Source organism: Elgaria multicarinata, chromosome 4 (assembly GCF_023053635.1).
Source record: "Elgaria multicarinata webbii isolate HBS135686 ecotype San Diego chromosome 4, rElgMul1.1.pri, whole genome shotgun sequence".
Taxonomy (NCBI): domain Eukaryota; kingdom Metazoa; phylum Chordata; class Lepidosauria; order Squamata; family Anguidae; genus Elgaria; species Elgaria multicarinata.
Window position 1 is genome coordinate 4,031,533 of NC_086174.1, and position 23,941 is coordinate 4,055,473.

Genomic DNA, 23,941 nt, shown 5'->3' on the forward strand with positions numbered 1-23,941 from the left:
GGGATGCTTTAGGGTGGATTCCTGCCTTGAGCAGGGGGTTGGACCCGATGGCCTTGTAGGCCCCTTCCAACTCTGCTATTCGATGGTTCTGTGAAAGAACTTGTTCACACAGTAGTTGAAATATGGGATTCGCTACCACAACATGTGGTGATGGCCACCAATTTGGATGGCTTCAAAAGGGGGTTGGATATATTCCTGGAGGAGAAGGCTATCCATGGCTACTAGCCCTGATGGTTGTGTTCTCTCTCCAGTATTCAAGGCAGTAAACCTGTGTGCACCAGTTGCTGGGGAACATGGGTGGGAGGGTGCTGTTCCACCATGTCCTGCTTTGTTGGTCCCTGGTCAACAGCTGGTTGGCCCCTGTGTGAACAGAGCGATGGACTAGATGGCCCCTCAGTCTGATACAGCATCAGGGCACTTCTTAGCTTCTTAAACGAAAGCCTAGAGATAAGCTCAAACGATATGGGAGATCGTGAAAAGAACAAACACAATTTGCACTACAAGATAATATGCCCTATAATAGACAACAGACCGTGGAAAGGGACGTTCTCATAGTTACACATCAGGATGGCATCAAACCAGAACAAAAGTCATGCCGTCAATACCTCTAACGCTCATTCCCCTTCTCAGTCCTGGCCTCAGAGCTTCGAGGGTTCTGGTTCAAAACACCCTCAATGCCCCCCCCCCACCCCAGTAAGCCTACCTTGCCACCTCCATTGCCGCCAGCTGCTATTTATTTATTTATTTCTGTGCCGCCCAATAGCCGACACTCTCTGGATGGTTCAGAAAAATTAAAACTGTGAAACACAGTTTAAAATACAAAACTTTAACCACCGTATAAAAGCACAATATAAAATATACCATATAAAAGTACAACCAGAAATAAAACCGAGCAGCAATGAAGAGGTTTAAAATGTAGATTTGAAATACAGATTTAAAACAGCAACGTTAACAGACTAATATGATAAACTGTTAAAACGCTGAGAAAACAAAAAGGTCTTCACCTACAATGTAGATGCCAGGTAAACCTCTTTAAGGAGCTCATTCCACAGCCGGGGTGCCACAGCAGAGAAGGCCCTGCTCCTGGTAGCCACCTGCCTCACTTCCTTTGGCAGGGGCTCGCGGAGAAGGACCCCTGAGGATGACCTTAGGGTCCGTGCAGGTACATATGGGAGGAGGCGTTCCTTCAGATAGCCTGGCCCCAAGCCATTTAGGGCTTTGAATTGGGCCCGAACCTGGACTTGGAGACAGTGAATCTATTGCTGTTCATTCTCATCACAGCTATTCCTTTCTTTCTTGACCAGCAGAGAGAGACAGTGAGCAAACAGGCAGCTGCCTTGAAGCCCAGTACTGGAGAAAAGGCGGGATAGAAATAAATATAATAATAATACTGCTCCTCCTTTTCTCTACCACCATTGTCCGGGCAAGAGCGAGAGGCAGGTGAAGAAGCAGGCTGCAAGGGTGAAAAGGAAGAGCACGTCCATCGAAATCTTGTGAGTGGGCCCCGGCTGGGGTCTAGGCCCTCACGCCTTGACACCAGCCCTGCTCCTTCTACATCCATGCACCCATATTCCTTATTGCATCTCCCCTTTTTTTACTTCTTGGGTCTTGGAAGGAGACGTTAATTCTACTCTGGAAGAATTTTTCAATTACAAAAAGCAGAGGAAGCACAAAGCGAAATTAAGGAACCGATTAAAGAAGAGCAGACGGCACCGTCCTCCGCCAAAATCTCATCTCAGGCATTTATTAGAAGTTATCTCCTGCAGGCTGACATCGTGGGATGATAACGAGACGAGTTAATTGCACGGCTTTCTCACTGCCAACCCTGAAATTGAGGGCTTGTTCCGAAAAAGGCCGTCATATCATCTCGCCAGAAAAAGCGAAGATGGGCCATTCCAAGGAAGATAAGGTTTCCCCTGCTCTAGAAAGAAAGGAAGACAGTTCAAGGAGTTTTTAACTGGTAGTTCAGCTTTCTCTAATACGGTACGCTCCAGATGTGTTGGACTACAACTCCAAGCATCCCCCATCTAGCATCAGCAATACTACAAACGAGAAGGGTCTTGGAATTGTTGTAGATCATAAGATGAATATGAGCCAACAGTGCGATATGGCTGCAAGAAAGGCAAATGCTATTTTGGGCTGCATTAATAGAAGTATAGCTTCCAAATCACGTGAGGTCCTGGTTCCTCTCTATTCGGCCCTAGTTAGGCCTCATCTAGAGTATTGCGTCCAGTTCTGGGCTCCACAATTCAAGAAGGACGCAGACAAGCTGGAGCGGGTTCAGAGGAGGGCAACCAGGATGATCAGGGGTCTGGAAACAAAGCCCTATGAAGAGAGACTGAAAGAACTGGGCATGTTTAGCCTGGAGAAGAGAAGACTGAGGGGAGACATGAGAGCACTCTTCAAATACTTCAAAGGTTGTCACACAGAGGAGGGCCAGGATCTCTTCTCGATCCTCCCAGAGTGCAGGACGCGGAATAATAGGCTCAAGTTAAAAGAAGCCAGATTCCAGCTGGACATCAGGAAAAACTTCCTGACTGTTAGAGAAGTAAAACAAAGGAACCAGTTACCTAGGGAGGTTGTGGGCTCTCCCACACTAGAGGCCTTCAAGAGGCAGCTGGACAACCATCTGTCAGGGATGCTTTGGGGTGGATTCCTGCCTTGAGCAGGGGGTTGGACTCGATGGCCTTGTACGCCCCTTCCAACTCTGCTATTCTATGATAAGAAGTACCCTGATGCTGGATCACACCAAGGGTCCATCTAGTCCAGCACTCTGTTCACTCTTTGGCCAACCAGCCATCGGCCAGGGATGAACAAGCAGGACATGGTGCAACAGCACCCTCCCACCCATGTTCCCCAGCACACAGGCTTACTGCCTCGAATACTGGAGGTAGCACATAACCAACAGAGCTAGTACCATGGATAGCCTTTTTCTCCAGGAATTTGCCCGACCCCCTTTTAAAGCCATCCAAATGGGTGGCCGTCACCACATCTTGTGGTAGTGAATTCCATAATTTTACCATGTGCTTGCCATATCCTTTAAAACACACACACATCCACACAATGGTTAATTGCATGAATAAAGCAAGGTCTAGTTTGACCCTCATGGCCTGAAAAAGGGTCCTCCCAAAGCAAACCCTTAAAAAAAAAATTAAAAGGGCTCAAATACCAAGTATAGTTGAAGTATTTTAAGCACTGGGAATATTTCAAAGCAATTAATAACACTCACTTGAGCATCCATGAGATGGGGTGACTAAGCTTGCAGACAACACTAAGTTATTCAGGATGGTGCAAACACAAGTCGATTGTGAAGAGCTTCCAAATGCCCCCCTTAACCTGCGTGAGTGGGCATCAAAATGGCAAAAGGAGCTCAGCTTAAGGGGGAGGGGTGCCCCCCAGAGAGACCCTTTAAAAACTGCTCCCATTCAATTCCGCTTTTGTCAGACCTCACACGGAGGCCTCTGTCCAGTTCTGGGTATTGCAGTTTAAGGCAGATGTTCACCAACTGGGTTGCATGCAGAGGAGGGCGACAAAGATGGTCAAAGGTAGAAGGAGTTGGGTATGTTCCCAAACTGGGGAGAGGCAATGAGTGGGGTACCACAGGGCTCAGTCCTGGGCCCAGTGCTCTTCAACATTTTTATTAATGATTTGGGCGAGGAGGTGCAGGGAAGGTTGATCAAATTTGCAGATGACACAAAATTGGGTGGGAGAGCTAATACCCTGGAAGACAGAAACAAACTTCAAAGTGATCTTGATAGGCTGGAGTGCTGGGCTGAAAACAACAGAATGAAATTTCATAGGGATAAATGCCAAGTTCTACATTTAGGGAATAGAAACCAAATGCACAGTTACAAGATGGGGGATACTTGGCTCAGCAATACTACAAACGAGAAGGATCTTGGAATGGTTGTAGATCGCAAGCTGAATATGAGCCAACAGTGCGATATGGCTGCAAGAAAGGCCAATGCTAGTTTGGGCTGCATTAATAGAAGTACAGCTTTGAAATCGCACGAGGTCTTGGTTCTCCTCTATTCAGCACTGTTATTAGCACTCTCCCACACTCTATTGTGGGAGAGCTCACAACCTCCCTAGGTAACTGATTCCATTGTCGTACTGCTCTAACAGTCAGGAAGTTTTTCCTGATGTCCAGCTGGAATCTGGTTTCCTTTAACTTGAGCCCGTTATTCCGTGTCCTGCACTCTGGGAGGATCGAGAAGAGATCCTGGCCCTCCTCTGTGTGACAACCTTTTAAGTATTTGAAGAGTGCTATCATGTCTCCCCTCCATCTTCTCTTCTCCAGGCTAAACATGCCCAGTTCTTTCAGTCTCTCTTCATAGGGCTTTGTTTCCAGACCTCTGATCATCCTGGTTGCTCTCCTCTGAACACGCTCCAGCTTGTCTGCATCCTTCTTGAATTGTGGAGCCCAGAACTGGACGCAATACTCTAGATGAGGTCTAACCAGGGCCGAATAGAGAGGAACCAGCACCACACATGATTTGGAAGCTATACTTCTATTAATGCAGCCCAATATAGAATTTGCCTTTCTTGCAGCCATATCACACTGTTGGCTCATATTCAGCTTGCGATCTACAACAATTCCAAGATCCTTCTCGTTTGTTGAAGGATCTCGTATTTTTCCTCTGTCTTTTACTACTCACATATCTGAAGAAAGCCTTTTTATTGCTTTTAGCATCCCTCGCTAATCTCAGCTCATTCTGAGCTTTAGCCTTCCTGATGCCATTTCGGCACTTCTGCGCCACCTGTCTGTATTCTTCTTTTGTAGCCTGGCCTTCCTTCCACTTCCTATATGTATCCCTTTTTGTTTTCAGGTCATCTCTAAGCTTTTTGTGGAGCCACATTAGTTTCCTCTGTTGTCTTCTATCTTTTCTCCTTGTCGGAATTCTTTGTAACTGTGCCTTTAAAATGTTCTTTTTTAAATACTCCCACCCATCCTGCACTCCTTTTCTCATTAGGCTCATTTGCCACGGGACCTTACTTATCATAGTTCTGAGTTTATTAAAATCAGCTTTCCTAAAATCCAGAGTACGTGTATGGCTACACTCAACTTTTGTCTCCTTCATAATTAAGAATTCAAGTATGACGTGAATTCCACTTTCCCCCAGAGTTCCTGTAACTGCCACTTTATCCACTAAGTCATCCCTATTGGTCAATATCAAGTCAAGGATTGCCAAGCCTCTAGTTCCTTCCTCCACTTTCTGTAGGAGAAAGTTATCACCCACACATGTCAGGAATTTCTTAGAAGGGCCGCTTTTGGCAGTATTGGTCTCCCAACAGATATCAGGGTAATTGAAGTCCCCCATCACTACTATATCACAGTTCCTTGAAACACTGGCAATTTGTTTCTCAAAAGTTTCATCCTCGTCTTCTCCTTGATTGGGTGGTCGGTAGTAGACTCCGATTACCATGTTTTTTAAAAATTCCTTGCCCCATTTATTTTAATCCAGAGGCTCTCGATGGGGCTCCCACTCCCACCCCACCAGCAACAGGGTATTTAATGGGGATGACCTCCTGTCCCCCAGCCATTTTTTTGCCCCATATAGATGATTAGAAAATTTGGTCCATTCACTTGTATGAGGATGGGGAGGGAGAAAAAAGGAAAGAGAAGCCAGAGTGTGAGAGGTAAAGAAAGGAAGAGTGAGTGAGTAAGTAAGTAAAAAGAGCAGGATGGATGGATGGACAGATGGAGAGAGAGGAGGCAGGAAGGAAGGAAGGAAGAAAGAGCCAGAGAAAAGGAAGGAGCCAAATAGAGAGAGAGAGAGGAGCCAGAGAGAGAAACCAGAGTTTTAAAAGATTGGAGACCCCTACTCTGTTGGATGTTTGTGACTTTAAAATGCCCTGAGGACAAAAACTACCAAAAAATAATAATTCCTTAGTGCAGGGATGGCGAGCTTTGCCCATGGGCGAGATTTCATTTGGAGAAACTCTTCAGGGGCTACATTCCAGTGGTGAGCGAGGCTGAAAAACCACACAATGCTCCAATTCTGTTTTTACCAATTTATAGTAAGAAACAGTTTACCCAGAAGTAAGCATAAGTATCATGTTTACTCACAAGTAAGGAGGGAAAGCTTCTGCAGGACATGGCTCAGAAGGGAGCAGGCCTAAATTACTCAGCAGCTTCCCTCCCTGAGCCTGCCCTGCCTCTGCCCCACAGCGAAAAGCTCTTATCTCTGATAGCTACCGATAAGAGGTTTTTCCTCTTTGGCAGAGGGGGGCAGGGGGGAAAAGCTGTTGGGCTGGGTGGGGAACCCCCATGGGCCTCATCAGATGTACAGGTCAGAGGTTTCCCATCCCTGTTTTAGTGGATACATTTTAAGACCAAGATAAACTGATGAATAGGGAAGTTGACCTGCTTAGTATGTTTCTTGGGAATGACAGAATGAATTTTGTCAATATGTGAGCTGTCCCTTGCCATTTATACATGGATCTGTCCAAAATATGTGATAGAAGTTTTCAGGTTGGCATGCTGTACATTACGAATTTAAGGTCAAAGTCTGCTGAACCATTCTTAGACAACAGCATTCATATTAAATCATTATAGATAAGATTTTTTTAATGGAAGCTGCTAACCAAATAAATATGTGTCTCTTTCTCCCTCCCCTCCCCTTTTTTTTACTCTTTCTTTGTTCCTAGATTACTAACAGAATTCTATGATGCAAAAGATTCTAAAAGAAGAAACAAGTTCCCTGGGAAATGTGTTCATTCCAAACTAAGTCTCAAGAGAACTTTGCCATCCTTACTGTTTTTAAGTGGCCTGACAGTATGTATGCTACTCACAGAATTTGGAAGGGAACTTTACATGAAAACTTGGATATATGGGACTTTATTAGGCTGTCTGTGGGTCAGTGTTAACGTGTAAGAAGATTCTGAGCCTACCCTCAGTGACATTATTGTCCTGTCTTGCACATCACAGCAAACTCTTTCTTGAATTTATAAAAAACAAATGTATATAAAGCCTTATTAATGGAACATTGGATGAATTGAGACTTGTGACCTAAATCTGCTATGGTTGGTGGGGAGAATATGTATATGTAATTATGCTCCTGATTTTTGAGACAAAGCGACATATCACCAGAACTTTGTGGGACGGACGCAAGAAATAAAGAGACGACACAAGTGTTGGGAATTAAACTGGGCCACTTTTATTCAAGATCTGCAAAGGGGGTTCCTACGGGGCATCCAGCCAGGCCTGTGTCAGGCCTTACTAAGTGAAAGGGGTGAGCTTCCTTAGTCCAGCGGGCGGCGGTCGGTCTCGCCGCCCTGCTGTCCCTCCCCATGTGGGGTAGGGAGACCTTCCCCTTTCACCCCCAACCCATGCCCAAGGCTCAAGGTGGGTGAGAGAGGTTGGCCTCAAGGGTGGTCCTTATCCCCCAGCCTGGCCACAAGGCTCAACACTGGGAGCCCTCGGGAGTCACCCTTCACTGTAACAGTGCCTTGGAAGCTCACCATTATATTCCCTCCGGATGCCCTTCCCTACCTGCCACAGGGGGCGGCAAGCCACTTGCTTAGTCGCTCCCCCCCACATAGTGCTCAGGCAGGGGTGAACCCTGGATGATCCCAGGATAAACCTTAGGTCTAGCTGTGGCCTAGTTGACACACAGGGGATCCAGTGCTCAGGCAGGGGCGAACCCTGGATGATCCCAGGATAAACCTCAGGTCTAGCTGTGGCCTCAGTGAGTCACAAGTGAACATGCGAAACGCATCAGTCGAAAAGCATCTTAGTGGAAGGAGTGACAGACACAGACACAGGTGGATGGGTGAAAACGCTGAAGAAATGCCTGGGCTGCAGTCAATGCAAGGAGAACTATCACAAGAAGGCCCAAGAAGGCTGGAATGGTGTGATGCAGCTGAGCGATAGTGACCTCACAAGGCAGGGGAGGCCATGAACCCTCCAACCAACCCCAGCCACCTTTTGCACTGGCTCACCTTGCCAGGAGTAAACCACGAGATATCCCACGAGCTTTTGTCTTGTCGCGTGACAGTGGAGTTGAAGAGAAGCTGGCATTGTCTGCTTACTCCAGAAGAGAGCCTGCCTTATATACCTAGGGTGACCAACTGTCAGGATTGCCCCGGATTTGTCCTGGTTTTTGTTCTTTCCATGGTGTCAGGGGGGATTTTCTATAATTTTCAAGAATGTCCTGGAATGACACACCTTCCCCTTTAAGGTTGCCATTAGCATGGCAGGAGGGAGTGACATGCTTTCTTGAGGCACATCATTCCCCCACCCCGAGCTCCAATTGAGGCCTTAAAGGGGAAAGTGGGTCATTCTTGGACATTATAGAAAAGGCCCCAATTGGAGTGGATGGTGGTGGTGCAGAATGAAATCCTTTCCCCTCCTCCACTCCAATCGGGTTCTTTAAGGTGGCGGGGGAATAACGTACTTTCTGCAGGACTCAGAAAGCTGCTTCCCCACACACACACTAAGTGTCCTCTTTTTTGGTTTCCCAAATATGGTCACCCTATATATACCTCAAGTATGAAAGTTACCGTTTCATAAGAAAATCTCGGGGAAAGTGAAGGTTGCCAATTTGGATGGCTTTAAAAGGGGGCTAGCTACATTTCTGGCGGAGAACGCCTTCAATAGTTACTAGTCCTGATGGCTATATGCTATCTCCAGTAGCAGAGGCAGTAAGCTTATATATCCTAGTTGCCGGGGAACATGGGGAGGAAGGTGCTGTTTTACTCATGTCCTGCTTGTGAGCGCCTGGTCAACTGCTGTCTGGCCACTGTGTGAACAGATTGCTGGACTGGATGGACCCTTGGGCTGATCCAGCAGGGCTCTTTTTATGCTCTTAACAGCACAAAAAAAAGAGGTTCTGGCTGAAACCCAGGTAAGAACCACCTGCCTCCACTAGTTGAATGGTGGGAGGAGCAATAGAAGGAAGAACTTTTTAACACAGCACATAGTTGTAAAAAAACGATGGAACCTGCTATCACAAGGTATAGTGATGACCACCAGTGTGGACGGCTTTAAAACGGGGTTAGACAAATTCCTGGAGGAGGAGGCTATCCATGGCTACTAGCCCTGATGGTCTTGTGCCACTTCCAGTATCATAGAATCATAGAATCATAGAATAGCAGAGTTGGAAGGGGCCGACAAGGCCTTCGAGTCCAACCCCCTGCTCAATGCAGGAATCCACCCTAAAGCATCCCTGATAGATGGTTGTCCAGCTGCCTCTTGAAGCCTCTAGTGTGGGAGAGCCCACAACCTCACCAGGCAACTGATTCCATTGTCGTACTGCTCTAACAGTCAGGAAGTTTTTCCTGATGTCGAGCCGGAATCTGGCTTCCTTTAATTTGAGCCCGTTATTCCGTGTCCTGCACTCTGGGAGGATCGAGAAGAGATCCTGGCCCTCCTCTGTATGACAACCTTTTAAGTATTTGAAGAGTGCTCTCATGTCTCCCCTCAATCTTCTCTTCTCCAGGCTAAGCATGCCCAGTTCTTTCAGTCTCTCTTCATAGGGCTTTGTTTCCAGACCCCTGATCATCCTGGTTGCCCTCCTCTGAACCCGCTCCAGCTTGTCTGCGTCCTTCTTGAATCGTGTAGCCCAGAACTGGACGCAATACTCTAGATGAGGCCTAACCATTTCTGTAAACCGCCCAGAGAGCCCTGGCTATGGGAGCGGTATATAAGTTTAATAAATAAATAAATAAACCAGGGCCAAATAGAGAGGAACCAGGACCTCACGTGATTTGGAAGCTATACTTCTATTAATGCAGCCCAAAATAGCATTGGCCTTTCTTGCAGTCATATCGCACTGTTGGCTCATATTCAGTGGCAGCGAGCCTTTGTGTACCAGTTAATGAGGAGCACAAGAAGGAAGGGGTGATCGTGCTCACGTTTGCCAGCTGGATCGTCCACTCTGGCCTTCGGTCTGAACCAGTGTGAATCTTCTTATGTTTTTATTTCTGCATGTCAGAGCATAGTTAAAAGGTGACAGGAGCAATAAAAAGGTGACAACCCCTATTTTTCATATTTACTCAGGAACGAGTCATTGGGACTTCCAAGTAAGTATGCTTAGGACTGTAGCTTTATTCTCAAAGCAAAGCAGTGATGTTAGGCAAAGAAAGAAATGTGTCAAGGTGATCCAGTGAGTCAGAACGCGAACCCTGTTCTGCCGCGGCAAACACATCAACCTGTTCCTTGAGGGTAAAAGAGTTCCAAGCAGCGTCAACAGCCCGGCTCTCCAGGCCTGCAGATGTCACACGTGACCTGGTTTCCAGGCTTCCAAAGCGAGCCAAGCAGCCGATCGAGTCTTCCTGGAACAGACAGAGAAGTTCATAAGGGGGAAAACACACCGCGTCAAGGTTATTCAGGTAAGTCAGGAGGCTTTGTCGCTTGAGTGTAGACTTTGCAGGACATGCGCTACATGAGCGAATCAGGGGTCCCTAATTTTTTGTGTGTCAGTGGGCACATTTGGAATTTTGAGGGTGTTGTGGGTGCTCTCACAAAATGGCTGCCACAGGGGCTTGCCCATTCATAGAATGGCAGCCATGGTGGGCCAATCACAAGACACTCATTTCCTAGAAGGCCAACTGGTGAGATAAGAAAAAGAGTAACTTGACCAAGAACCTAGGGACAACGCGGAGGCAAGGGCTATGCTCCAAAACACAAAACCGCTCCTTTGAACCCAAGTAAAGATGGCGCTGGAGGGCAGCACTTCACTTTGCAGCATGCCGGCCTCCCAATTAAAATAATAATAATTTTAAAATATTTTAAAATAAAATAAAGATCAGGAGGAGCACGAAGTCTGGGGGTCATCAAGCGAGGAGTCTGTGGGCATCATTTTGGGGACCCCTGATGCTGGATCAGACCAAGGGTCCATCTAGTCCAGCACTCTGTCCACACAGTGGCCAACCAGCTGTCAACCAGGGACCGTCAAGAAGGACACAAGTGCAACAGCACCCTCCCACCCATGTTCCCCAGCAACTGATGCACACAGGCTTATTGCTTCTGATACTGGAGGCTGCACTTAGCCATCAGGACTAGTAACCATGGATAGCCTTCTCCTATAAGGAATTTGTCCAACCCCCCTTTAAACCTGAATCCTAATTCTTTTTCTCTCTTTTGCTCAATATATGCCTAGACCAAGTGAGATTGTAGAAACAATTGCCGTGTGAAGACAGAGATAGGCTTGAATTGCAGCTTCTGCTCCTCCCCCCCCTCCTTTTCAGGTACTTCAGGCCTCCAGTTTGCTGCAGTTTGCAGTTTGCAACTTGAAGAGGAGAAGCAACTTAGCTCTCTGAGAAGCCATTGAGCAGCATTGACTAACTGCCATTGTTCTGTTTGAATTGCAGCTTCTGCTCCTCCCCCCCTCCTTTTCAGGTACTTCAGGCCTCCAGTTTGCTGGAGGCGCGAGCCTTCGGCGCGAGCACAAGGGCTCTCGGCCTGTGGCTCTCAGCCGTGGGGCGAAGCCGGTCAAGCGGATCCTCTACTCTGGAGGAAATACCCCAGCCACGGTCCGGTCGCTGCCTCTTTCTGATTCAGGTCACGATCTTCTCATTGTCTCCTCTCAGTTCTTTTCTCCTCATATCTGTTCCTTATGGCTCGTTCCAATCTCGTCTCTCCTAACTTAGTTCCTATCCGGTGTCTCCCCTCTTCTCAGCTGCCTTTTTCGTGTTCCTTATGGAACTGTCGCTCTCTTGCTTCTAAGGCCCCTGTCATCCAGGACTTGTTTATCTCTAGGTCTCTCCACCTCCTTGCTCTTACTGAAACCTGGCTTCCTGCCCATGATACTGCCATCTCTGCTGCCCTCTCTCTTGGAGGACTCTCTTTCTCTCACACTAGTCGCCCAGAGGGTCGGGGTGGTGGTGTGGGTCTTTTATTATCTAGTTTGTGCCAGTTCCAGCCTCTTTCCATTCCACCTTCACATTGCTTCTCCTCTTTTGAGGTACATGTGGTGAGGCTCTTCGCTCCACTGCGACTGCGGGTTGCAGTTCTGTACCGCCCCCCAGGCTCGTCCTCAAAATTTATCTCTGATTTTGATTCGTGGCTGTCCTTTTTCCTCTCTGACAACTGTCCTACTCTTATCCTGGGTGATTTCAACATTCATGTGGATGACCCTCAAGATGCTGCAGCTCTACGATTTCGCTCATTATCTTCCTCTTATGATCTTAAGCTTTGGTCTGATGCACCCACACATTCCCTTGGACACTGTCTGGATCTTGTTCTCACTCGGAATTGCTCTGTGTTGGACTTTTCTACTGATCACTTTCCGCTGTCAGATCATCACCTAGTTTCTTTCAATATTACTCATAATCCTCCCCCTTCACGTCCCGCTTCTCGCTCTTGTCGTGACTTGCAATCTATCAATTACGAGGCTTTTTCCCAGTCCCTAGCCTCCTCCCTTCCTTCTGTCTGTTCGGCTGTCTCCTTGGACTCAGCTGTCTCCTTCTTTAATTCCTCCTTATCTTCAACTCTTGATAATCTTGCTCCATCTACAACTCGGATAGTTCGCCCCTCTCTACCCCAACCGTGGCTCACCTCTTTCCTCCGCTACCTTCGCTCTTGTTCCCGGGCAGCTGAACGCCTTTGGCGTAAGACCAGGGACCGGGCAGACTTTGTCCATTACAAATTTGTACTTTCCTCTTTCTCTTCTGCCATCTCACTGGCCAAACAGCAGTACTACTCAACGCTGATCCAGTCAAATGCTAGGCATCCTCAGCGGCTCTTTGCGTCCTTCAATTCTCTGCTGAAGCCTAATCCGCCATCTCTCCCCGCCTCTCTGTCTGCTAACAACTTTGCCTCTTTTTTCAATGCTAAAATCCAAACTATCCGCTCTGATCTGGCCAGCTCTGCTCCTCTTCCAGTTCCTGTTCCTCATCTGTCAGCTCCTCCTGCAAATTTCTCTGCGTTTCCTTCGGTCTCTGCGGATGAACTGTCTACAATACTGCGCTCTTCGAAGCCTTCCACTTGCTCTCGTGATCCGATTCCTTCTCGCGTCTTTATTAATCTTATTCCTGCTATCCTCCCTTCCTTGCTACATATTATTAATCTTTCTCTGTCCTCTGGTTCATTTCCTTCTGCTTTTAAACATGCTACAGTCTCTCCCATTCTCAAGAAACCTACTCTTGATAGGCTATCTCTGTCTAACTACCGACCTGTCTCTTTGTTGCCGTTTGTTTCAAAGATCCTGGAGCGTGCGGTCTACTCTCGCTGTCTTGACTTTCTTTCTAGTAACTCTGCTTTGGATCCATTTCAATCTGGATTCCGTCCTCTGCATTCCACCGAAACAGCCCTTACTAAGATCACCAATGATCTCCTTACTGCCAAGTCTAAAGGCCATTATTCCGTTCTTATTCTCCTTGATCTAACTGCAGCCTTTGACACGGTTGATCATGATCTTCTCTTAGATTCCCTTCATGACCTTGGATTTTGTGGCTCTGTCTATAACTGGTTTGCCTCCTATCTAGCGGGTCGCTCTTTCAGCGTGTTGACTAATGGCAGCTCGTCTTCCTCCTTTCCCCTTTCAGTAGGGGTTCCGCAAGGCTCGGTGCTTGGCCCGTTGTTGTTTTCCTTATACATGTTGCCCTTGGGCAAGCTTATTCAATCTCATGGTCTCCAATATCATCTGTACGCCGATGATACACAACTATATCTGTCATCTCCGGAACTTTCTCCTGATGTTCACGATCGTATCTCGGCATGTCTTTCAGATATCTCAGCTTGGCTGCTTCATCGTCGCTTGAAGCTTAACATGGCAAAGACTGAATTGCTTGTTTTTCCTCCTAAACCTTCTCCTCATCTCTCATTCTCTCTTACTGTCAATGATGTTACGCTTACTCCGGTCAAGGAAGCTCGTAGCCTTGGCTTTATCTTCGACTCCTCGCTCTCCTTTATTCCTCATATTGAGGCAGTAGCTAAATCTTGTCGATTTTTCCTGTATAATATTGCCAGGATTCGATCATTTTTGTCTGTCTCTTCTGCCAAGACGCTTGTTCATGCACTGGTTATTTCACGGTTGGACTACTGCAACCTTCTTCTCTCTGGCCTTCCTTCTTCTCACATCAGCCCGTTGGTTTCTGTTCACCACTCTGCCGCAAAGATCATCTTCTTAGCACGCCGCTCCGACCATGTTACTCCGCTTCTGAAATCTCTTCACTGGCTTCCAATTCACTTCAGAATCCAATATAAACTTCTCCTGTTAACCTTCAAAGCTTTTCACGGTCTAGCTCCTTCCTATCTCTCCTCTCTCATCTCACACTATTGCCCCGCTCGTGCTCTTCGCTCCTCTGATGCCATGTTTCTCGCCTGCCCAAGGGCCTCTACTTCCCTTGCTCGGCTTCGTCCATTTTCGTCTGCTGCCCCTTACGCCTGGAACGCTCTTCCAGAACATTTGAGAACTACAAGTTCAACCACAGCTTTTAAAGCTCAACTAAAAACTTTTCTTTTTCCTAAAGCTTTTAAAACTTGATGTTGTGCAGACTTCTACTGTTACTTTCTACTGTTAGTTTTTCCCTACCCTGTGCCTGCTTACCCTTCCCTGTACCTGTTGGCATTCTCTTCCCCTCCTTATTGTTTTACTATGATTTTATTAGATTGTAAGCCTATGCGGCAGAGTCTTGCTATTTACTGTTTTACTCTGTACAGCACCATGTACATTGATGGTGCTATATAAATAAATAATAATAATAATAATAATAATAGGCAGGGGGGACATCGCTGTTATATATGAAGAGGCTGAACTCATGCTTCATCTGTTGATGGTTACATGTTACAAGTATCTCACCCTCCAGAGAGGCAGCTGTGTGAGTCTGTTTCCACAAAGACAGCAAAGAGTCCTGCTGCACGCTAAAATCTAAGAGATTTATTACGGCAGAAGCTTTCCTGGACTAGATAACCCTTCATCAGATGAATGAAAGGTTATCTGCAGTTGGCAGGTACAAACATATACAACTGGGTGTAGAAGGTGGAACACTGCAATTAGATTGGTTAAATGGTAATAAAATGCTCAAACTGCACTTGGTGACAATCATATTAAAATTAGGAACAGTGGATGTCTGTGGCTGCTTTTTCTCCAAAATCATAGAATAGCAGAGTTGGAAGGGGCCTACAAGGCCATTGAGTCCAACCCCCTGCTCAATGCAGGAATCCACCCTAAGGCATCCCTGACAGATGGTTGTCCAGCTGCCTCTTGAAGGCCTCTAGTGTGGGAAAGCCCACAACCTCCCTAGGTCATGGGTTCCATTGTCATACTGCTCTAACAGTCAGGAAGTTTTTCCTGATGTCCAGCCGGAATCTGGCTTCCTTTAACTTGAGCCCATTATTCCGTGTCCTGCACTCTGGGAGGACCGAGAAGAGGATTGTTAAATATGCATTTTTAAAAGTGTGATTCCCACGTGAAGCTTATTGTTTGTTAGTTTGTTATTTCTATTTATTTATTATTATTTATTAATTACATTTCTATACCGCCCAATAGCCGGAGCTCTCTGGACGTTTCACAAAAATTTCTAGCCCTTACAAAACTCCTTTGCAGTATAAGCTGTCTCCCAAAGCCGTTTACAGAAATGGTAAAACAAAGAAACATCAATGAAAATGAATGCAGTAAAAAATAGGATAGCAACAAAAAATTTTTTAAAAAATCCATCAGCCCAGGATTAAAACATACTAAAAACCCTAGACACATTAAAAAGGGCGAGGTGTTTCTGCCTCAAGACAGTTGAAATGCCTCAAGACGGTTGATAACAGGCAGTAATTCTCAAAAGACAGAAACAGGAGTTATAAGATTCTGCAATATAACCGTTATAACTGATGTACAGGATTGAACTGTTCATTTAATTTTATAGAATCATAGAATAGCAGAGTTGGAAGGGGCCTACAAGGCCATCGAGTCCAACCCCCTGCTCAATGCAGGAATCTACACTAAGGCATCCCTGACAGAGGGTTGTCCAGCTGCCTCTTGAAGGCCTCTAGTGTGGGAGAGCCCACAACCTCCCCAGGTAACTGGTTCCATTGTCGTACTGCTCTAACAGTCAGGAAGTTTTTCCTGATGTCCAGCTGGAATCTGGCTTCCTTTAACTTGAGCCCATTATTCCGTGTCCTGCACTCTGGGAGGATCGAGAAGAGATCGTGGCCCTCTTCTGTGTGACAACCTTTTAAGTATTTGAAGAGTGCTCTCATGTCTCCCCTCCATCTTCTCTTCTCCAGGCTAAACATGCCCAGTTCTTTCAGTCTCTCTTCATAGGGCTTTGTTTCCAGACCCCTGATCATCCTGGTTGCCCTCCTCTGAACATGCTCTGAACATGTTAAACCTTTAGAGGCTGTCTCACATTTTAATCATTTAGGGACATGTCCTTCATGTGCAGCATGGTTTTCTAAGGCTGTGGAATCTCACCTGCAGGCAGCCCAATCCTGAAGTTCTTCCATGCCACCAAGTCAAATATTGGCTTCTCTTCTCTGGCCCAAGCCCCAACCCGGAAAGTCCTGCAGAAGTTTCTGGAGAAAGGGGAGTATCCGTCATTCCAGTCCGTGGCCATGTTCGAAAGCACTTTTGTCCAGGTAAATGGAACAAGGAAGAGACTCTCCAGCCAATCTTACCCAACCTAGTGCCTCACAGCTGTGTTGGATTGCAATTCCCATCATTCCCAAATGGCTGGCTGGGGGGATCTTGGGAGTTGTAGCGTGGTGTAGATGTAGGGTGGGCGGGGCAGTGTGGTATAGTGTCTAGAGTGTTGGACTGGGAGTTGGGAGATCCAGGTTTTAATCCCCACTCAGCCATGGAAGCACAGTGGGTGACTTTGGGCCAGTCACAGACTCTTGGCCCAGCCTACCTCGCAGGGTTGTTGTTGTGAGGATAAAAATTGAGGAAGAGTAGGAGGAGTATTTATATCCACCTTTTGTCCAATGCTGGGGCTCAAGGCGGCGTTACAAAATTTAAAACATACATTTAAAACCTATAAGTAGAAATATAAAAGCTAAAAATATATTAAATATATTCCAATATTAAAACATTTAAACATTTAAAATGACAGTTTTAAAACTCTTTGGCACAGGCAGAGGTCCCAAATATTTGCCAAAGGCCTGCAGGAACAAAAAAGTCTTCGCCTGCCGCCTAAAGCACATCAAGGATGGAGCCAGTCCAGCTTCATAGAATCATAGAATCATAGAATAGCAGAGTTGGAAGGGGCCTACAAGGCCATCAAGTCCAACCCCCTGCTCAATGCAGGAATCCACCCTAAAGCATCCCTGACAGAGGGTTGTCCAGCTGCCTCTTGAAGGCCTCTAGTGTGGGAGAGCCCACAACCTCCCTAGGTAACTGGTTCCATTGTCGTACTGCTCTAACAGTCAGGAAGTTTTTCCTGATGTCCAGCTGGAATCTGGCTTCCTTTAACTTGAGCCCGTTCTTCCGTGTCCTGCACTCTGGGAGGATCGAGAAGAGATCCTGGCCCTCCTCTGTGTGACAACCTTTTAAGTCTTTGAAGAGTGCTTTCATGTCTCCCCTCAATCTTCTCTTCTCCAGGCTAAACATGCCCAGTTCTTTCAGTCTCTCTTCATAGGGCTTTGTTTCCAGGCCCCTGATCATCCTGGTTGCCCTCCTCTGAACACGCTCCAGCTTGTCTGCGTCCTTCTTGAATTGTGGAGCCCAGAACTGGATGCAATACTCTAGATGAGGCCTAACCAGGGCCAAATAGAGAGGAACCAGTACCTCACGTGATTTGGAAGCTATACTTCTATTAATGCAGCTCAAAATAGCATTTGCCTTTCTTGGGAAGCTTCCATGGGAAGAGAGTTCCAGAGCAGCCACCGAGAAGGCCCTCTCCAGCGTTCCCACCAGGCGTGCCTGTGATGGTGGTGGAACTGAGAGAAGGGCTTCCCTTGAAGATCTTAAAGCACGGGCAGGCTTGTAAGGAAGAATACGGTCTTTCAGATAACCTGGACCCGAGCTGTATGCTGCCTTGGGTTATATACATGTAATAAATAAATAAATAAATAAATCAGGAGGGTGCCAGTTGGAGGAGGTTAGACCCTCCTCAACACTCAGTGAGTTAAGACCGAGAGCATGACTGAATTGCCACATATTCTATTTTCACATGCACTTGGCTGGGTGTGAACACGTAACATCAGTTCTACAACAGCTGCCTCTGTGAGTCACCCATTTGACACTGAGCCCAGTTCACAGGGCTCTCCACATTTGCTTGGTGCCATCTGAAGAAGAGGGTAGCTTGCCCCGGAAAGGTACCTTTAGGCCTCCAGTGGAGTGAGAGAGAAGACACATCTGCTCTCTCTGACCCCACCACAGAGGGCTGCTGCTGACGCAGTTCTCTGCTTATATGCTTCCTAGAAACACCTCACTGCCCATGGCTGGACTACTGGGCAGGCACCTTCCAAGGGTCCTACATCCCAGCAGGGCCCCACTGGATAAACAAATCCCTGGACGTGCTCCTCCTCTTCCCACCTGCAGCCTCCTTGTTCACCTGCTTCTCGCTCTGGCCCAGACAACTGTGGCGGTGAGAAGAAGCAGCAGCAAATGCCATGGCCTACTGGCGCTCCACCGGCCAAGCAGGCCTGTGGTAGCTATGTGGAGAAAGAGGAGATGGAGGAGGAGCAAAAGCAGATGTTGACAATGGCCGTGAGAGGACAGACGCCCAGAGGGAGGGGGCCCATGGAAGGTATCTCACCCAAAGGCCTTCCAAAACCTGGAACCAGCACTGCGGGACCAGAAGTTCCATCTGCTAGGACTTCTGTTTCCCCTCTCCCAGGTCACCAGAAGGGGCCGGCATGTCTTCATCCACAACCACTGCAACGAGGCCATCATAGGTATCGCCTCCACCAATACCAACCTGCCGTTGCCAAATCTGATGATCATCGCTCGCCCGGCTGCCGTACAGATCCCTTCGGAATCACACACAGAGGAACTGATACTCACCAGGTGAGTCAAGGCACCACAGCCAACTGTACCTGTTCAGTAAGTACAATTTCTATCCACCCTCCACCCCCCCACGCCCCAGGGTTGGACCGAAGTTAGCATGAGTACAGCACTGAGAAAATTTGTAGAGACACATTTTATGTTTTTGTTTGTATTTTATGCCATGAATATGCTGAATATGAGCCAACAGGGCGATATGGCTGCAAGAAAGGCAAATGCTGTTTTGGGCTTCATTAATAGAAGTATAGCTTCCAAATCGCGTGAGGTCCTGGTTCCTCTCTATTCAGCCCTGGGTAGGCCTCATCTAGAATATTGCGTCCAGTTCTGGGCTCCGCAATTCAAGAAGGACGCAGACAAGCTGGAGCGAGTTCAGAGGAGGGCAACCAGGATGATCAGGGGTCTGGAAACAAAGCCCAGATATCTAAACTTCTTGATTTGCTCGAAGTGCTGTCCTTCTATTGACCACTTTTTTGTTGCTCTACGCCTAGAAAATACCATAATTTTTGTTTTACTGAAATGGACTGTCAACAGATTGTCCTTGCAGTAAGTCATAAAGACTTGAAGTAAGTATTTAATTCAAGAAGGACGCAAACAAGTTGGAGCGTGTTCAGAGGAGGGCAACCAGGATGATCAGGGGTCTGGAAACAAAGCCCTATGAAGAGAGACTGAAAGAACTGGGCAGGTTTAGCCCGGAGAAGAGAAGATTGAGGGGAGACACAATAGCACTCTTCAAATACTTAAAAGGTTGTCACCCAGAGGAGGGCCAGGATCTCTTCTCGATCCTCCCAGAGTGCAGGACACGGAATAACAGGCTCAAGTTACAGGAAGCCAGATTCCAGCTGGACATCAGGAAAAACTTCCTGACTGTTAGAGCAGTACAACAATGGAATCAGTTCCCTAGGGAGGTTGTGGGCTCTCCCACACTAGAGGCCTTCAAGAGGCAGCTGGACAACCATCTGTCAGGGATGCCTTAGGGTGGATTCGTGCATTGAGCAGAGGGTTGGACTCGATGGCCTTGTAGGCCCCTTCCAACTCTGCTATTCTATGATTCTATGCCTCCCCTCAGTCTTCTCTTCTCCAGGCTAAAGATCTCTCGTTGGGTTGGTAGTTCCACCATGCGGGGGGGAAGCTGACTCCTCCTCTCTGCTGGCATTGCAGGCTCCTGCCTTTGAAGTTTGTCCGGATCTCCATCTACGACCCGGAGAAGCAGCTCATCAAAATCAAGCTGATCAACGGGCGCTCTTACTACCTTCAATTCCGTGCGTCCACGGAGGAGGAGGAGAAGCTCTTTGACCACTGGCTGTCTCTCATCCACCTCCTCCATCACCCGCCGGCTTGCTACCTGAGGCCCCAACCCACGTCCTGCACGCTCATCGACAATCTCAGCATTGAGGTCATCCCAAGCGAGGACGAAGCCGTGAGTACAAACAGGACCTTGCGTGGTTCGTTTTCTACCAAGAGAGGAGGCAGTGGAGAAAGGTGGAATGTAGGAATGTAGACAGCTGCCTCGTACTGAGTCAGACTCTTGGTCCACCTGGCCCAGTATTGTCCACACTGACTGGCAGCAAGGATCCTCTCAGGGTTTCACACAGGATGCTTTCCTTGCCCCACCTGGAGACGCTGGGGGTTGAAGCTGGGACCCTCTGCATGCAAAGCTGGTACCCTTTCACACTGAGCTATGGGGGCAGAGGCGGGGTAGTTGTGGCGTTACACCCCACTAGTCAGTTCCCTAATGTATGTCTAGGATTTGTAAGTCTATTGTGTTTAGAATGTTGACCTGAGTGGGGGGAGATTGAATATCTTAGGAGGGGGGAGGAGGATATATAAGGGAATGACTGAGGTGATAAGAGGGGGGTGTTTTTAAAGTACTTTGGTTCGGGGGAGAATTAGAGGATCAGGGTAAAGACGGTTGTCTTTTGAGTGTAGTGTGCAGATAGTCAGTTGGTGTATACAGGGCCGGCGCTACCATAGAGGCCACTCAGGCGGCTGCCTAGAGCACCAAGGTAAGGGGGCGCCAAACGCCGCAGCTGGAAGCCGCTCTCCCACAGCGGCTCTGAGAGGGTGGCTCCCGGGTGTGCCGTTCCGAAGCCGCCCACCCACCCCAGCGTTCTGGCTTCACTTCGGCGCCCACCCAGCTGAAGCGAAGCCACGCCCCCCCACTCCAGCATCCTGGCTTCGCTTCAGCTGGGTGGGCGCCGAAGCAAAGCCAGAACGCTGGGGTAAGGGGGTGGGCGGGCAGCTTCAGAACGGCGCGCCCAGAAGTTGCTCTCCCAGAGCGGCTTCCGGCTGGGCGCACCATTCCGAAGCCCCCTTCCCGCCGGCTCCCCCACCCCAGCATCCTGGCTTCACTTCAGCTGGGCGGGCGAGATGGCGCCCCGCACCCAGGTACGTAGGGGTGGGTGTGGGTGGGTGGGTGAAAGTAGCTCACCTGCCTAGGGCTCAAAATAGTCTGGCACCGGTCCTGGGTGTATATTAATCCTAATAATAAAGTTCAAGAGTGAAGGTGTGAGAGAAAGGAAAGCGTGTATGGGAAGAGAGAAAGGATTGGATGAGAGGTTTTAACCAGGGTCTGAAAAGTTTTATTACGAAACAAAGTTTGTGAACATTGAAATAAATTTTTATGCAGTTGGTTTTACTGCCGCAAAAATCCCACGTGTCTCCTTGGCATTTATCATCTGCAGTTATATACATATGTAACACCCGTTCTGACATTAATTCACCATCAGCACATATAATTCACAGCGCATTATTTTATTCCTGAAATCATTCCTGTTTAACCCCTTTCTCCACACAGTTTGTAGAAAGGGGGTGCTTGTCCCTCGCACATAAAGTGGTGGCGCTTAGCTTGAGAAGGGAGTTCCGCGGACAGGCCTGTGGTAAAGAGCCGGTGTCGTGGCATATAAAGTCTGAAAAAATTACAGTGGCTTAACCTGTATGCAACATTTGCAAGGTTTGGGGTTCAGTTCCCAACACCTCCAGAGAAAAGAACACAGATGATAGATATAGATATAGATAGATAGATAGATAGATAGATAGATAGATAGATTTGCTCTCTCTTGGAAAACCACAACCATTTGGAGTAAACAAGCCCTCACCAAGTCATTACTCTTCAGATGTCTTGGACTGCAACTCCCATCATCCCCAGCCAGCATTGGGGGATGCTAGGAACTGTAGTCCAACACATCTAGAGGGTGCCAGATTGGGGGAAGCTGGAGCAGAAAATACCTGTTGAGGAGATATATGCCTCAATATACATTCGGTTCATGTTTCATATAATTGAGGAGGCCGATGATTGAAGAGACAAGTTGCATCAGAGTTAACTGAGCAACACAGTGTGAAGCGTGTGACAATTTCGAAAGCATGAGTACGTAAAGCTGTTGCATTATTCCCATGTTTCATTATCCTTATGTATTTTGGCATTCAGTTCTCCCCCACCCATCCCGCTCTAGGCTCAGTGGGAGGAAAGTTGCCATGCAAAAGCAATCAACTGCATAAAAACAGGCAAGAATCTCTGAATAAAACGAAATCCCTTTATAGAATCATAGAATAGCAGAGTTGGAAGGGGCCTATAAGGCCATCAAGTCCAACCCCCTGCTTAATGCAGGAATCCACCCTAAAGCATCCCTGACAGATGGTTGTCCAGCTGCCTCTTGAAGGCCTCTAGTGTGGGAGAGCCCACAACCTCCCTAGGTAACTGGTTCCACTGTTGTACTGCTCTAACAGTCAGGAAGTTTTTCCTGATGTCCAGCCGGAATCTGGCTTCCTGTAACTTGAGCCCATTATTCCGAGTCCTGCACTCTGGGAGGATCGAGAAGAGATCCTGGCCCTCCTCTGTGAGACAACCTTCCAAGTATTTGAAGAGTGTTATCATGTCTCCCTGCAATTTTCTCTTCTCCAGGCTAAACATGCCCTTTAAACCAAAAGTATTCTGGAAGATGCTCAGGCTCCAACTTTGGGAAATCCTCAAGGGAAATCCCAGCCTGGGATGCTCTACATTTAGATTGGTGAGGGTGGGTAGACAGGTTACCCTCCAACCTGCCCCGAACCAGTGAATTTTCACCAATGTGTTGTTGTTTTCATGCTACATCTGACCACGTCCAATCCTTTTTTTACTTCTTATGCCCTGGACTCCAGGAAGATGTTAAAAAAATTCCACCTCCAAAGCAGCAGAAGAAGCAGAAAGAACAGAAGGAGAAGGGAAGGAAACAAGAGAAGGAAAAGGCAAAGCAATTGCAAGCCAGGGTCAAAATGTCTCGTCAGAGTAAGTTCAGCAGTAAAGAAGAGTACACAGAACAGGAACGGCAGATGCTCCAGGCAGGTCCTGACATTACGTTGAGCACAATGGATCTGTTCTTGAAGATGGAGAGCTTTGAGTCCTACAAGGGGAGCGACGCCACCGCAAGGATGTCCAAGTAAGTCTGGAGGGCAGTTCTGTCCTGAGTCTGGGCCTCACTTTTGTGAACCGCCCAGAGAAGTTCAGCTATTGGGCAGCATAGAAATAAATAAATACGACCTTAGGGCAGAACACAAGTGACTCTAATTTGGATAATTTGCTAATAGAGCAATCCTAGAAAAGCATCTGCGGGGGCCATGGGATCCTTTGGATTCCCAGATCCGGGGTCGGAAACAGTGCTCTGACCTCAGAGGAGGCCTGCCACACTCCGGCCCCTCCCCCGTTCAACCAGTGGAGAAAGAACCTCTCTGAGGTTGAGAACTCAACCTTGGAGAGGGTTTAAAAGGGGCGTTCTGGTGGGCACGGAGGGAAGGCCTGCAGAGGCTGGGATATGCATTATCACAAGGCCTCTCCCGGCTCCTTGCCTGCCCCTCCGAATCACCCCTGCTAGACAATAATGGCCTGATAGGCTTGCAATGGCTGCCTATCCGTTTCCGAGCCCAATTCAAGGTGCTGGTCTTAACCTATAAAGCCCTACATGGCTTGGGACCACAATACCTGAGGGAACGCCTCTCCCGACATGAACCTACCTGTACACTGCGCTCAACATCTAAGGTCCTCCTCTGAGTGCCTACTCTGAAGGAAGCTTGGAGGACGGCAACAA

General features: G+C 47.6%; 1 protein-coding gene across 1 annotated transcript; it reads left to right on the forward strand.

Moving 5' to 3' along the window:
• The first annotated feature begins 3,535 nt into the window (after positions 1–3,535).
• Positions 3,536–23,300, forward strand: LOC134398449 (Golgi-associated RAB2B interactor protein 3-like). Its single transcript, XM_063125758.1, has 5 exons — positions 3,536–3,545; positions 16,359–16,516; positions 18,718–18,887; positions 20,043–20,301; positions 23,019–23,300. Exons 1-5 carry the CDS (start codon positions 3,536–3,538, stop codon positions 23,298–23,300), a joined length of 879 nt encoding a protein of 292 aa, XP_062981828.1.
• Positions 23,301–23,941: the final 641 nt, after the last annotated feature.

Bases quoted from the DNA above. Each gene is read 5' to 3' on its own strand.
- LOC134398449 (XM_063125758.1), top strand. The intron at 16,517-18,717 runs GTAAATGGAACA...CCCCTCTCCCAG, and splicing joins TCGAAAGCACTTTTGTCCAG to GTCACCAGAAGGGGCCGGCA. The intron at 18,888-20,042 runs GTGAGTCAAGGC...CTGGCATTGCAG, and splicing joins GAGGAACTGATACTCACCAG to GCTCCTGCCTTTGAAGTTTG.